Source organism: Doryrhamphus excisus, chromosome 6, assembly GCF_030265055.1.
Source record: "Doryrhamphus excisus isolate RoL2022-K1 chromosome 6, RoL_Dexc_1.0, whole genome shotgun sequence".
Taxonomy (NCBI): domain Eukaryota; kingdom Metazoa; phylum Chordata; class Actinopteri; order Syngnathiformes; family Syngnathidae; genus Doryrhamphus; species Doryrhamphus excisus.
This window is the reverse complement of record NC_080471.1, coordinates 698,319-712,371: the sequence shown is the minus strand read 5'-3', so window position 1 is coordinate 712,371 and position 14,053 is coordinate 698,319. Positions and strand designations below refer to the sequence as shown.

General features: G+C 36.9%; 1 protein-coding gene across 11 annotated transcripts in view; it reads right to left on the bottom strand.

Annotated features, from left to right (window-relative positions):
• Positions 1-14,053, bottom strand: part of LOC131131695 (N-acetyl-beta-glucosaminyl-glycoprotein 4-beta-N-acetylgalactosaminyltransferase 1-like) — a 184,801-nt gene that overhangs the window by 55,829 nt on the left and 114,919 nt on the right. For all 11 annotated transcript variants that reach the window (XM_058076620.1, XM_058076627.1, XM_058076618.1 and 8 more), the window contains one exon: positions 7,257-7,355. In XM_058076620.1, the coding sequence (XP_057932603.1) occupies positions 7,257-7,355 (99 nt within the window). The remainder of the gene's footprint in view (positions 1-7,256; positions 7,356-14,053) is intronic.

The window sequence follows — 14,053 nt, the reverse complement described above, 5'->3', positions numbered from 1 at the left end:
TGGCAAAGGTACACCAATGATTTTTAAAAAAAAAAGATCAATCCATGCACACATCCTCGGATTAGAATGACATTAAAGTGCATCACAACTCTTACTGTAGTTTTACTGAGTTTCTTATGATACAATTATATGCTATTTTACAGTTTAAATGTAATGGTAATGGTAATGTTTTTTATTTCATTTGAACATGCATCAGATTACAATTGAATGCATCACATAATCAGTTCACAGTTCCACATGTCCAAAAGGAGTAGGAAGAAGCAAAGCTTATTAAATCCTACCCCTCCATCTGGTACTTTTACAATCAGTAACTGTTACATTTGTTCACTTCCTGCTTTCCTAATATATTAAATAAAATTAAATAAAATTAAATAAAATTAAATAAAATTAAATAAATAAAATAAAATAAAATAAAATAAAATAAAATAAAATAAAATTAAATTAAATTAAATAAAATTAAATAAAATTAAATTAAAAAAAAATTAAATAAAATTAAATTTTATTTTTGTCACGTACCAAAGTACAAGGTGATATGAGCATCCAATGCCATAATGTGTACCATAGTAGGTGTCAATATAGTGATATATATAGCACATCATGACTGGTTCAAGACTCTTCATCCTTGTATTTAGCAAACATCAACTGCTTGTATTGTTTCTTGAATTGGCTCATCGTTGTGCATTGTTTGAGGTCCTTACTCAATCCATTCCATAGTTTGATTCCACATACTGAAATGCTATGGCTAGCATAACGTAGTCCTAGCATAGAAGTTTTTCAAATGTACTTCTTCCCTGAGATCATATTTCTCCTCTCTTGGAGAAAAGTATTGGATGACAATCAGTAACTGTTACATTTGTTCACTTCCTGCTTTCCTAATTTAATTTAATTTAATTTAATTTAATTTAATTTAATTTAATTTAATTTAATTTAATTTAATTTAATTTAATTTTATTTTATTTAATTTTATTTAATTTTATTTAATTTTATTTAATTTTATTTAATTTTTGTCACGTACCGAAGTACTCGGTGATATGAGCATCCAATGACATAATGGGTACCATAGTGCGTGTCAATATAGTGATATATATAGCACATCATGACTGGTTCAAGACTCTTCATCCTTGTATTTAGCAAACATCAACTGCTTGTATTGTTTCTTGAATTGGCTCATCGTTGTGCATTGTTTGATTTCCTTACTCAATCCATTCCATAGTTTGATCCCACATACTGAAATGCTATGGCTTTTTAAGGTGTCCAAAGTGCAGACAGGTTGAGGGGACCAGTGGTCAAAGAAGCACAAACGGTGTTCATATTCATAAGCAGGGTTAATATGAGGTCATAAGAACGAGGAGCGGACTAGAAATAGAAGACGAGATTCATGTGATCTATATTCTAGACTCATCAACTTCTGTAATGGGGTTTGTATAATCTGCCATCTGCTCACTGATTACATGTATCCCCCGTCATGGCCGGCATTTCCAATGCAGAAAGTCGATAGCACCCATCCGTCCATCAACGGTCCTATCGCAATAAGACGCTTGTAATGAAAATGAGACATATGTAATCTTGTTTTTGATCCAGTATTTGGATAGGCAGATGGATGACAGACAGGCGGCGGAATAAAATTCATCACGCCTCTTGTTCTCTGCTGTAGTCACACTTACATGTTGAGTAGCACCTCATGGAGCTTTTTTAAAATTACATCCATAAAAACATGAGTGTGCTTGTCAAACAGCAGCGAGGCTTCTTATCTAGCCTCCGTTTACCTCACGAATCGGAGAAAGCGTTCCCACATGTCTGGGATTATTGCATAATTACAAAACATTTAGGCTTTGTGTGTCTTCAACATGAAAATATGACTGCTCCTATAGTCCCCAATGAGTTATGAATGATGACAAATGTTTACATAATAGCCACGTTTACATGTGGAGTTTGCATATTCCGGGTACTCCGGTTTCCTACCACATTCCAAAAACATGCTAGCTTAATTAGCGACTCCAAATTGTCCATAGGTATGAATGTGAGTGTGAATGGTTGTTTGTCTATATGTGCCCTGTGATTGGCTGGCAACCAGTCCAGGGTGTACCCCGCCTCTCACCAGAAGACAGCTGGGATAGGCCCCAGCACCCCCGTGAATATAAGAGGTAGAAAATTAATGAATGAATGAATATTTCGACCCTCAAAAAAACGGGAATAGCCACGTTTACATGAGGAGTTTTTCTCTTTCCAAATGGAATCTTTCCGAATGACTTTTCCGAAAGCAATGGTATACATGGAAAGGAATATTCCAATATTCCAGTGTCTACATGCACCGCTATAATCAACCAGAATAGTCAATAGGGCATGCCCAGTAAACCATAAACACCAACATCACGTGATACCGACTTCCTCCAGTTTTTCTTTCACTTGTTGGAATAACTCCGTATTCCCAGTTTTTCCTTCGTTCGGTCTTGAAATTTAGTTTGAATCAAAAACAAAATTTCCGCAGGAGTCCAGTACCGATTGCTGGGCTCCATTTTTTTAAAATCGAAGAACGTCTGGAGCTGTGTGTTACGTCATATCTCAGCATTCGCTGAAAGAACGCACCCGGGAACAGGAAAAGATAAAGTTCAATCTTGCTAATATTTTATAATTAAGCTCGGCACACGTTTTATATAGATATGTATTTTCTTTTTTTAAATAAAACTGGACTTGTGAATGGCGTATAGAAGGGTTTAGATCAGTGGTGGGCAAACTACGGCCCGGAGGCCACATCCGGCCCGCCAAGTGTTTGAATACGGCCCACCCAATCTTTCCAAAGTATTTAATTTAAACTCAACATACAACCTGGCATCATGGCCTGAGCCAACCTTTTGATGGTTGTATCAATTTCGTTGTTTGACATGGTCTGTTGTTTACAAAGTGCTCCTGAAAAAAGAGACACAAGCACATAATAATAATAAAAATTAAAATAATAATTATTATATTATTATTATAACTATTATGATTATTATATTTATTATATTAATGCTAATTATTATATTAATTATATATAGTAATATTGTTATATTTGCATATTTTACATAATAATATAATAATTATTATTTAAATTTTATTTTAATTATTATAATATTTTATTATTTTTTAAATATTTAAATATAAATATAAAATAATAAATAATAATAGCAGATTGCATGACAATTTTACAGATACAATAATACCAGGTGGACTGTTACGTGTAAAATATATAGTCTCCCCCCCCCCCCGGAAATTTTGTGATATCAATGCGGCCCGCGAGTCAAAAAGTTTGCCCACCCCTGGTTTAGATTCTGTTCCACAGATGGCACTAATGCACACGAAAGCTGCTTGCCAACCGCCAATAAACTCGAAGAAGAACTCAGTCTGACAACTTTCCGATTGAGTGGGTACAAGATACCTCAATCGGATTGGGGAAAGGAATATTACACTACAAAGGTTACATTCTTTCCGTTTGAGCAAATAACCCGAATGGAATTGGAATATTTGGGTCCATGTATACGTGGCTAATGACAGTAGGTTCAGTTGAATGTGATACCCATGTGTAGTGACCAGTGAACTAACCATTCAACTGCATCACTGGATAAATTAAACCAAAATAACCAAGATATCCCGGATTAATCCCTTATCCTAGATTTGTGCAAAAGGACCCAGACCGACTCTACAGTGGATTTCAGGGCAGGTGAACGTGCCGCTAACAAAGAAGGACAGATAGGCTTAAAATCATTGTTAATGTTGAGCATGACTGCCTGTTCCGGTATGGATTCTAACACTATGTGCTTCCCAGTGGTGAATGCATATGCTATGCTGTTTATCTATGACATTGCCAACAGAGCATGACTTTGAAGAAAGTCTCTCACAGGCGGTCTCTGAGGGGTATGATTTCAGTAGAGCCGAGTGCAGTGATACCAATGGAGAGGTACCACTGGTACTTTTGTATGGTTTTTTGTGCACAATTAGTGACATGTTAAATGGTTTCCTTTTTAAATTTAGCTTGCAATGTTAAAATCTGTACCGAGGCTTCGAATTGTGTGTCAAGTCATTAGCAAAAATCCAAATTAAATGTGGTTGGGATCATGGTTTGATGACATGAGTGTGCGTTCTAACCTTCCTGAAGCACTGTACCATGTGACTGATTCAGGAAGTGGTTTGCTGTGTGAACTATGTGTCATTTGAAATATAAAGGCACACCAAAACGCAACAGAGTTGACCACACATGTTTTTGGTTGGTCTTTGGTTAGTTATTAGCGAGTGTTATCCTCAGGGTTGCAAGGGGGTGCTGGAGCCTATCCCAGCTGTCTTCGGGCAAGAGGCGGGGTACACCCTGAACTGATATTTTGGCGAAACTTACTTACCTCAGCAAGAAGTACATTCACTTTTAGGGTTAAAAGACAATTTACTTAAAAGTCGTTGTGTGTAGTTTTGCTTTGTTTTAGTTTTACTGTACTTCTTTTTGTACTAGTGTGACAGTAGAATGCAAAGAAATGCAGTTTACGTTTTTCTGTCCTTTTTTTTTCTCTCCACTTCTTTTTAATCCTATACATATCATCAGGCAAGTACTCTCCAAGCTTCATTATACACTGGTTAACTTATTTTTACACTTGAAAGTTACTTATATTAATTATAGGTGCGTGAACCTTTTGGAGTCAATTTGGACAATTTGGAGTTGCTAATTAACCTAGCAGTGCAAGGGGCGAGGTACACCCTGGACTGGTCGCCAGCAAATCACAGGGCACATATAGACAAACAACCATTCACACTCACATTCATACCTATGGACAATTTGGAGTCGCTAATTAACCTAGCATGTTTTTGGAATGTGGGAGAAAACCGGAGTACCTGGAGAAAACATGCAAACTCCACATAGAGATGGCAGAGGGTGGAATTGAACTCGGGTCTCCTATTTGTGAAGCCTGTGTCCTAACCACCTGTATACCGTGCAGCCCCTAAAAGGTTTTATTTCCTTATATTTACAAATTTGGGTAATAAGAGTTTAAAAGTCAATATAGGGTTGTTATTTCATGTCTAGAGGGCTCTAATAATGCTTGAATATTCATTAATTTTCTACTGCTTATCCTCACAAGGGTGGCGGGGGTGCTGGAGCCTATCCCAGCCGTCTTCGGGCGAGAGGCGGGGTACACCCTGGACTGGTGGCCAGCCAATCACAGGGCACATATAGACAAACAACCATTCACACTCACATTCATACCTATGGACAATTTGGAGTCGCTAATTAACCTAGCATGTTTTTGGAATGTGGGAGGAAACAGGAGTACCCGGAGAAAACCTACACATGCACGGGGAGAACATGCAAACTCCACACAGAGATGGCCGAGGGTGGAATTGAACTTGGGTCTCCTATTTGTGAAGTCTGTGTGCTAACCACTGGTACACCGTGCAGCCCCTAAAAGGTTTTATTTCCTTATATTTACAAATTTGGGTAATAAGAGTTTAAAAGTCAATATAGGGTTGTTATTTCATGTCTAGAGGGCTCTAATAATGCTTGAATATTCCTTAATTTTCTACCGCTTATCCTCACAAGGGTGGCGGGGGTGCTGCAGCCTATCCCAGCCATCTTCGGGCGAGAGGCGGGGTACACCCTGGACTGGTGGCCAGCCAGCCAATCACAGGGCACATATAGACAAACAACCATTCACACTCACATTCATACCTATGGACAATTTGGAGTCGCTAATTAAGCTAGCATGTTTTTGGAATGTGGGAGGAAACCGGAGTACCCGGAGAAAACCTACACATGCACGGGGAGAACATGCAAACTCCACACAGAGATGGTCGAGAGTGGAATTGAACTCGGGTCTCCTAATTGTGAGACCTTTGTTAATTCTCTTTATTTAATTACAAGTAACAAAAGTGCATTACTATGCATTACTCTAATGATGCTGTTGATACATATAGAATTCTACTCCAACAGATGTGGACATTCACTGTTTAATAAATAACTATAATTAATAATATATACTGTACAGTTGCATGGCTTTGAGTTCAAGTCACCGTTTGAGCATCCTTCGTCTGCAGAATAGCGCGCAACAAAGGTGCATGTAGCTCGTATGACTACCCCGGCGTGCCTGTGTGACCGCAATCAGGCTGTGACAGCTGGCATATGGCGCTACTCTACCACCACCAGCCACAGCGTACTCCCTCTGACAGCGCCAGCTTGGTGGCCCCTCGGACCTCCGCCACTTTGGCTGTGCACCAGGAAAACAAGTTAGTGCCGGTAATTAGGACAGATAGCGAGCTGAGCGAGCAAAAAGAAGAATTGTTTTGCAATGTTTGACCGAGTCTGCTCAAGGCTTTTCATTATTCCACTGCAGTACCTTCGCAAATTGAGTGACTGCTGAAAAATTTTGTCACCGAGGCACACGGCAAATAATTAATATGTCACAGCAGTTTTAGTTCTGCTAGACCTGAGGACTGCCTTTGACACAGTTGAACGTGTGATCTTATTAATGAGGTTAGAGAACTGCATGGGATTCTCTAAACTGGTTCAAGTACTATCTGGAGGACGGCAAGACAGGAATTCATTCATTCGTTCATTTACTACCGCTTTTTCCTCACAAGGGTCGCGGCCGGGGTGCTGGAGCCTATCCCAGCTGTCTTTGGGCAAGAGGCGGGGTACACCCTGGACTGGTCGCCAGCCAATCACAGGGCAAGACAGGAATTGTCTCAGACCAAATAGTCATAAAAATGACCTGTGGGGTTCCCCAGGGGTCAATCACGGGACCCTTATTGTTTCCCCTATTGTTGTGCTAATACTCAGCTGCAATGTGTCTTACTCAGATCTAGGTGTCACTGACAGACGGTGAAGGTGAACATTGGTTCGCATGGATGCATGCAAACCAACTTTCTACAGCTAAACCAGAACTTCATCTTATTTTTCTGTATTTAATGTTGTGAGGAGCGGCCGCCATTGACACATTTTGTGACGGATGCGACTTAAAATCCAGATCAAGTCTGCAAAATACAAACTCAAAATGGAATGGGAAGGCAGCAGCATCTTCTTCTCAATGATATTTTGAGATAATAGCACAGGAACATTCTTCATTGATAAGGTCCATTACTTATAAAATATTGATACTTATATGAGTCACCATGAGAAGTTATGGTTGATGAGTCACAGAAAAAAAGTACTGGACCTCAGTGCCTGATGATGGGAGCTAAAAGGCTCCCCTGAAGAAGATTCAGCGCTAAGTGAAGATCCAAAAATAGGAGAAAGTAATTACCTCTGGTTTCCATGGCAATTTCTTATGGCGCTCGGTAAGAAACTTGCTGATGTGGGTGCGGTCTCTGCTGTTGGGGACTCCGGCGATCGGCTCGTCTTCCTTGAAGAGACAATGAAATGCAACACTTATTTTCCGAAACTCAAAACATAATTCACTCTAAAGAGACACTTATGCACGGAAAAGTTGATTTTAAGTCCTACGTATAATCCGGCCGTCTACTCACACATCAATCTATGCACAGAGACGCAAAATCCATCCATCATCATGAATACTCAATAATAGAGATGAAGTGCCATCATTAGCTCCAACCGCAGGCCTGTCTATTTGATGGGAGTGCTAGGAGCTTAAACTGTCCATTATGCTCAGCTGAGAAGAGCACACACTTAGACTCATGCTGAGGGCCATTCCCCTTGTTAAAACCCCCGTGGAACCCTCTTCAACACTCCTTCCACACTCCTACAGCCTATGACAATTTTAACTCAAAACATTTAGTAAATCGTTGCATTGCTCTTGAGCTCAAGACCAGGATGGATGGTCTCAGGAATAAAGAACAAAAGACAAAATGTATGGATGTGGATTTTCCTGATTTTGTATTTTTGTTGCATGTTTGTCACACGACATTAACCCTTAGATGCATAAGTATATCTTCGTAATTAATTTTTTTTTTATCATTTCATATTCCTGGTATTCCTCAAAAAACATGTTTTTGATATCATGCCGTTCACATTTTTAACTTACCTTTTATACATTTTAAGAAATTTTTGTTTTTGTGTTACTACCCCAACCTTCCATAAGTGGGTCAAAAATGACCCGTTCAGGTTGTTTTCTTGAAATATCTTCGTAATTAATTTTTTTTATCATTTCATATTCCTGGTATTCCTCAAAAAACATGTTTTTGATATCATGGCGTTCACATTTTTAACTTACCTTTTATACATTTTAAGAAATTTTAGTTTTTGTGTTACTACCCCAACCTTCCATAAGTGGGTCAAAAATGACCCGGTCAGGTTGTTTTCTTGAAATATCTTCATAATTAATTTTTTTTTTATCATTTCATATTCCAGGTATTCCTCAAAAAACATTTTTTGATATCATGCCGTTCACATTTTTAACTTACCTTTTATACATTTTAAGAAATTTTAGTTTTTGTGTTACTACCCCAACCTTCCATAAGTGGGTCAAAAATGACCCGGTCAGGTTGTTTTCTTGAAATATATTCATAATGAAATTTTTTTTATCATTTCATATTCCAGGTATTCCTCAAAAAACATGTTTTTTATATCATGCCGTTCACATTTTTAACTTACCTTTTATACATTTTAAGAAATTTTTGTTTTTGTGTTACTACCCCAACCTTCCATAAGTGGGTCAAAAATGACCCGGTCAGGTTGTTTTCTTGAAATATCTTCGTAATGAATTTTTTTTTATCATTTCATATTCCTGGTATTCCTCAAAAAAACATTGTTTTGATATCATGCCATTCACATTTTTAACTTAACTTTTATACATTTTAAGAAATTTTTGTTTTTGTATTACTACCCCAACCTTCCATAAGTGGGTCAAAAATGACCCGTTCAGGTTGTTTTCTTGAAATATCTTCGTAATTAATTTTTTTTATCATTTCATATTCCTGGTATTCCTCAAAAAACATGTTTTTGATATCATGGCATTCACATTTTTAACTTACCTTTTATACATTTTAAGAAATTTTAGTTTTTGTGTTACTACCCCAACCTTCCATAAGTGGGTCAAAAATGACCCGTTCAGGTTGTTTTCTTGAAATATCTTCGTAATTAATTTTTTTTATCATTTCATATTCCTGGTATTCCTCAAAAAACATGTTTTTGATATCATGGCGTTCACATTTTTAACTTACCTTTTATACATTTTAAGAAATTTTAGTTTTTGTGTTACTACCCCAACCTTCCATAAGTGGGTCAAAAATGACCCGGTCAGGTTGTTTTCTTGAAATATCTTCATAAATTTTTTTTTTATCATTTCATATTCCAGGTATTCCTCAAAAAACATGTTTTTGATATCATGCCGTTCACATTTTTAACTTACCTTTTATACATTTTAAGAATTTTTTGTTTTTGTGTTACTACCCCAACCTTCCATAAGTGGGTCAAAAATGACCCGGTCAGGTTGTTTTCTTGAAATATCTTCGTAAGGTCAGAATCAAGTTATAAAAGAGTGTCAGATATTTGTACAACAACAATAATAATGTCCTGACAATTGCACCATTTTGCCGTAGAAGCTCACAATGTGTGTGATTCATTCTGAAGGAATGGTGCAACAACGCTGTTGTTTCATTTGCTTTTCCTAGTGTCATTTACCGCGTTGACCCACAGCGAGTGACATTGCTCCTAATCTGCTGTAACATCAGCGAGAGCACAGCAGAGCTTTTCTTTGTGCAGCCTTGTACGAGGCATATTAAATCCATGGTGGTCATGTGAAGGGCAGGACAGACCGTCGGGGAGCAAAAAGTTCCCAGCAATGAGGATAAAAGCCTGCTCCGTTCCTATGATAGGATCAGGGGAGCAGGACTGTTAAATAAGTGGTAAAGCATCTTCCATTTAGCAGAGATGTTAAAAATGCATACGTCCCCCGTGACAGGTTGGAGACATTTTCATCACCCATGAATCTTTGTAGAGAAGCCGGCTGTATTTGCAAAAGATTTTTTTTTTTTTTTTTTTTAGAGCAGAACAAGTGATGCGACAGCTGTCAGATGCTGAGTCTTTGATTACTTTTTTAACTTCCAAGGGAGTCAGATGAAGGAGGGTGAGGGAAGGTAATGATAAAAAAATAAATGTGACAACAGGCTTCTCTCCTGTCTGCCAGCACCTCTTAAGGAGCCTGATGCATCTCGCTAACACACACATATACATACACACACACACACACACCTCAGACGCACACATACAAACATCCGTGAAGATATTTTGCTCTGTTTAAAGCGGCAAAGAATATTAAGAGTCTGAAGGTAATGGTAATGGTAATGGTAATGGTTTTATTTCATTTGAACATGCATCAGATTACAATTGAGTGCATCCCATAATCAGTTCCCAGTTCCACATGTCCAAAAGGAGTAGGAAGAAGCAAAGCTTATTAAATCCTACCCCTCCATCTGGTACTTTTACAATCACTAACTGTTACATTTGTTCACTTCCTGCTTTCCTAATATAGTTTAAGTTTTAAGTTGTTTTTTTTTTTAAATAATATATTTTTAAAAATTTTTGTTCACTTCCTGCTTTCCTAATATAGTTTAAGTTTTAAGTTGTATTTTTTTTAAATAATATTTTTTTTTATTTGTTTTAAATTTTTTGTCACATACCGATATGAGGTGAAATGACCTAATACAATTTAAAGTTATTTATTTATTGTTTATTTTTATTTTATTTATTGTTTTATTGTATTTCTTTATTTTTATTTTTTGTCATGTACCGAAGTATGAGGTGATATGACCATACGATGCCATAATGAGTACATTATGGCATTACAATTGAACGCATCCCATAATCAGTTCCCAGTTCCACATGTCCAAAAGGAGTAGGAAGAAGCAAAGCTTATTAAATCCTACCCCTCCATCTGGTACTTTTACAATCAGTAACAGTTACATTTGTTCACTTCCTGCTTTCCTAATATAGTTTAAGTTTTTTTTATTAATTTAATTTAATTTAATTTAATTTAATTTAATTTAATTTAATTTAATTTAATTTAATTTAATTTAATTTAATTTAATTTAATTTAATTTAATTTAATTTAATTTAATTTAATTTAATTTAATTTAATTTAATTTAATTTAGTCACATACCGAAGTATAAGGTGATATGAGCATATGATCATATTTCTCATCAGCAAGTTGAAGTATTTGTGATTTTAGAAATAAGGAGTTAGTATGTTCTCTGTAGGCGGCATTATGAATTATCCTTACTGGCCTTTTTTTCAGTACATTTAGCGAGTGAAGATTGCTTTGTTCAATACTGAAATATTTCTGGCCACTTTATGTTGTATATTTTGTAATATGAGGTTTCCAGCTCATATTTTTATCTATTAAATTTGTCCCACTATTGTACACGCTGCAGGGTTTAGTATGAGAAAAAAAGCAGCGTCATATACGCCGGAAACTACGGTAAACGAAACAAGTTGTCCATCTCATTATTTCTAGAGCGCTTATGACTTATGGGTGCGTGGAGCTTAACTCATGTTGCAAGGGTGATCCTGGTAGGTGGGTGAAGACGCGCCCCAGATCTCTGCTCTACTTCATCCCTTCTCCCAGTCTAGCACATCGACTCACCCCTCCCTGCAGACCTGTGCTTGTTTGTGTTTAATAAGGAAGATTCATTAGGCTCATTGATATTCTAGGACACGCTGGTTCATTCTCTGGTCTCGGATCATCAAGGACACACGTGCATTGCGTGAACATGTACAAAGGGAACAGCTAAGCCCCTCTGCAGTGATATGATGGATGGATGAGTCAAAGGTTTCCTGTTCAGCCTTCTAATCGACCATTCAAGTCAATTGGAGACGTTTTTACACTTGAGCAACTTGGTTAACATGCCACAACTTAAATATTATACCACTTTAACATTGTTTTAAAGCTTGATTCATTCTGTAGAAGTGACAGTCATTAGGTTGATAGCGTTATAAACATTTTGATATGATATGAACAGTTGCTTTTACTAGTGTGATTTATTTCCACGTTTTGCTGTTATGCAATGTTTAATACATAAGACAGTTTAACAGGCTCCTTAGCATCAGTTTTAATTACCAGTGAAACATGATGATGCAGTTCTGGGCCGAGCGCCAGGAAAAAATTAGGTCTGCTTCTAATTTGGACATTGAAGTAATGTTACATTTTTGTACTTTGGTATACGTGACGACATGTTTAGTCGATGCCGAGTATAGAAGATGCGGTGTAATATGAGGTCAGTGATTTAAACCGAGGCCTTTTAGTTGCATCGATAAGCAGACTGCGGGTCGATGGAGCTGAGCGAGCAGTTTGGAAAAAAAATGAATATACAAAATCACTACTGTAGAAGGATAATCATATATCATCTGTTATGCGGTCATCAACCTCTGGTCGGCCCGAAAATGAAAGCTGATTAGCTGTCAACCTCATAGTTTGTCTGATGCATCCTGGTTTATTTAGGGCGCACAAATGTCACAGCAAATTTTTGCAAAAACTAATCACAATAAAAATGCACGACAAATCAAACTATGAGAATTCTTGTTCAGGTCCCTCCTTTATTGCTGTTTATCCTGTTTATGGCTTTTTAAATATGATTTTTACCATTATTAGAGCTCTGTATGTAACACCCCTATAGTCACCATGAAATAATTAGGGTAGTTTGTCTTCTTGTTACTTTTCCTGATAACACTATTTAGAATGCCCCAGATAATATTTCAATATTGAACAAAGCAACATTTGTTCAAAATTTTAATTTGTTCTCTTATTGTGTGGAAATTTTTTAAAATATCACACTTTTTTTTTTTTAAATCACACAGCCTTGAGCGCATCACTTTGTAATATTTTTATATTATATATTTTTATATATAACTATTCCTCCAGATCTTTGATCTTACTTATTGTGTGGAAATATGGGGTAATAATTATAAAAGCAATCTTCACTCGCTAAATGTACTGCAAAAAAAGGCCAGTAAGGATAATTCATAATGGCGCCTACAGAGAACATACTAACTCCTTATTTCTAAAATCACAAATACTTCAACTTGCTGATATAGTTCATCTTAAAAACAGCTAAAATAATGCAATTAGCTAAAAATGTCATCCAATACTTCTCTAAAAATGTAATTAAATTTAAACTTTGATCGTACCATTATTGGACGCATGTGTTGAAATGGGATAGCTTCTCATGCGTCAGGTACAAAAGGGCATCTGAATAGTAACTTGGACATCCACTGCTCGGAACAACCATGACGACCATGAACCATGAACGCTTCAACATCAGCTTCCACTCCGAATACACCAAATAAAATCTGCTTGGTTTGTTTTGCGTTACACTTCACAAGCAAACAATTTCAAATGACAAAAATTGTTGCTCGTGCTCACAAGTTGCATGACTGGCGCTCATCCAATGAATCCAGTTTCTAAACTCAGCAGTATAATCATGCATAACAGTCTTTTCCTAATGCATAAACGAGACGAGCACCACTAAAGAGTGAAACATCGAGACTGTGGTCAGCTGCGTAATTCCAAAACTAAAGTTATCTACATCTTACCGTCTGATGGACATTTCACATTCTCACACATCTGCAAACCCACTTTCATGAATTCATTTCATTCTCTATTGCTTATCTTGTCCAGGGTCATCATCTGAGCTGGAGTATTTCCGAGTTGACTTTGGGCAAAATGCAAGGTCGTCTGTGTTAGTCATAGGGCAGTCACTTATTGGCTGAATTCATCTGGTTTAATCATGGCTGCCGCATCGGATAATAAAAACAGGTTTTATCAACGTATGCTTGATATTGGCTTTCTTAATGATATCGCCCTGAACGTCTTCACCAATAGGAGGATGCTTCATTTACTGTGATGCCTTACTGGATGCATTTCACAAATAAACACTGTTTGTGCAAAATAAGGCAAATACTGCAATATCCAATGCAGTCAGTATGGGAAAATAAAGTTGCAGGGTATGGAACACAAACACAAACAGAACCTTTAAGAGGGGAAATAAAAATAAGCAATTAGCTAAAAATGTCATCCAATACTTCTCTACAAGAGAGGAGAAATACGATCTCAGGGAAGAAGTACATTTGAAACACTTCTATGCTAG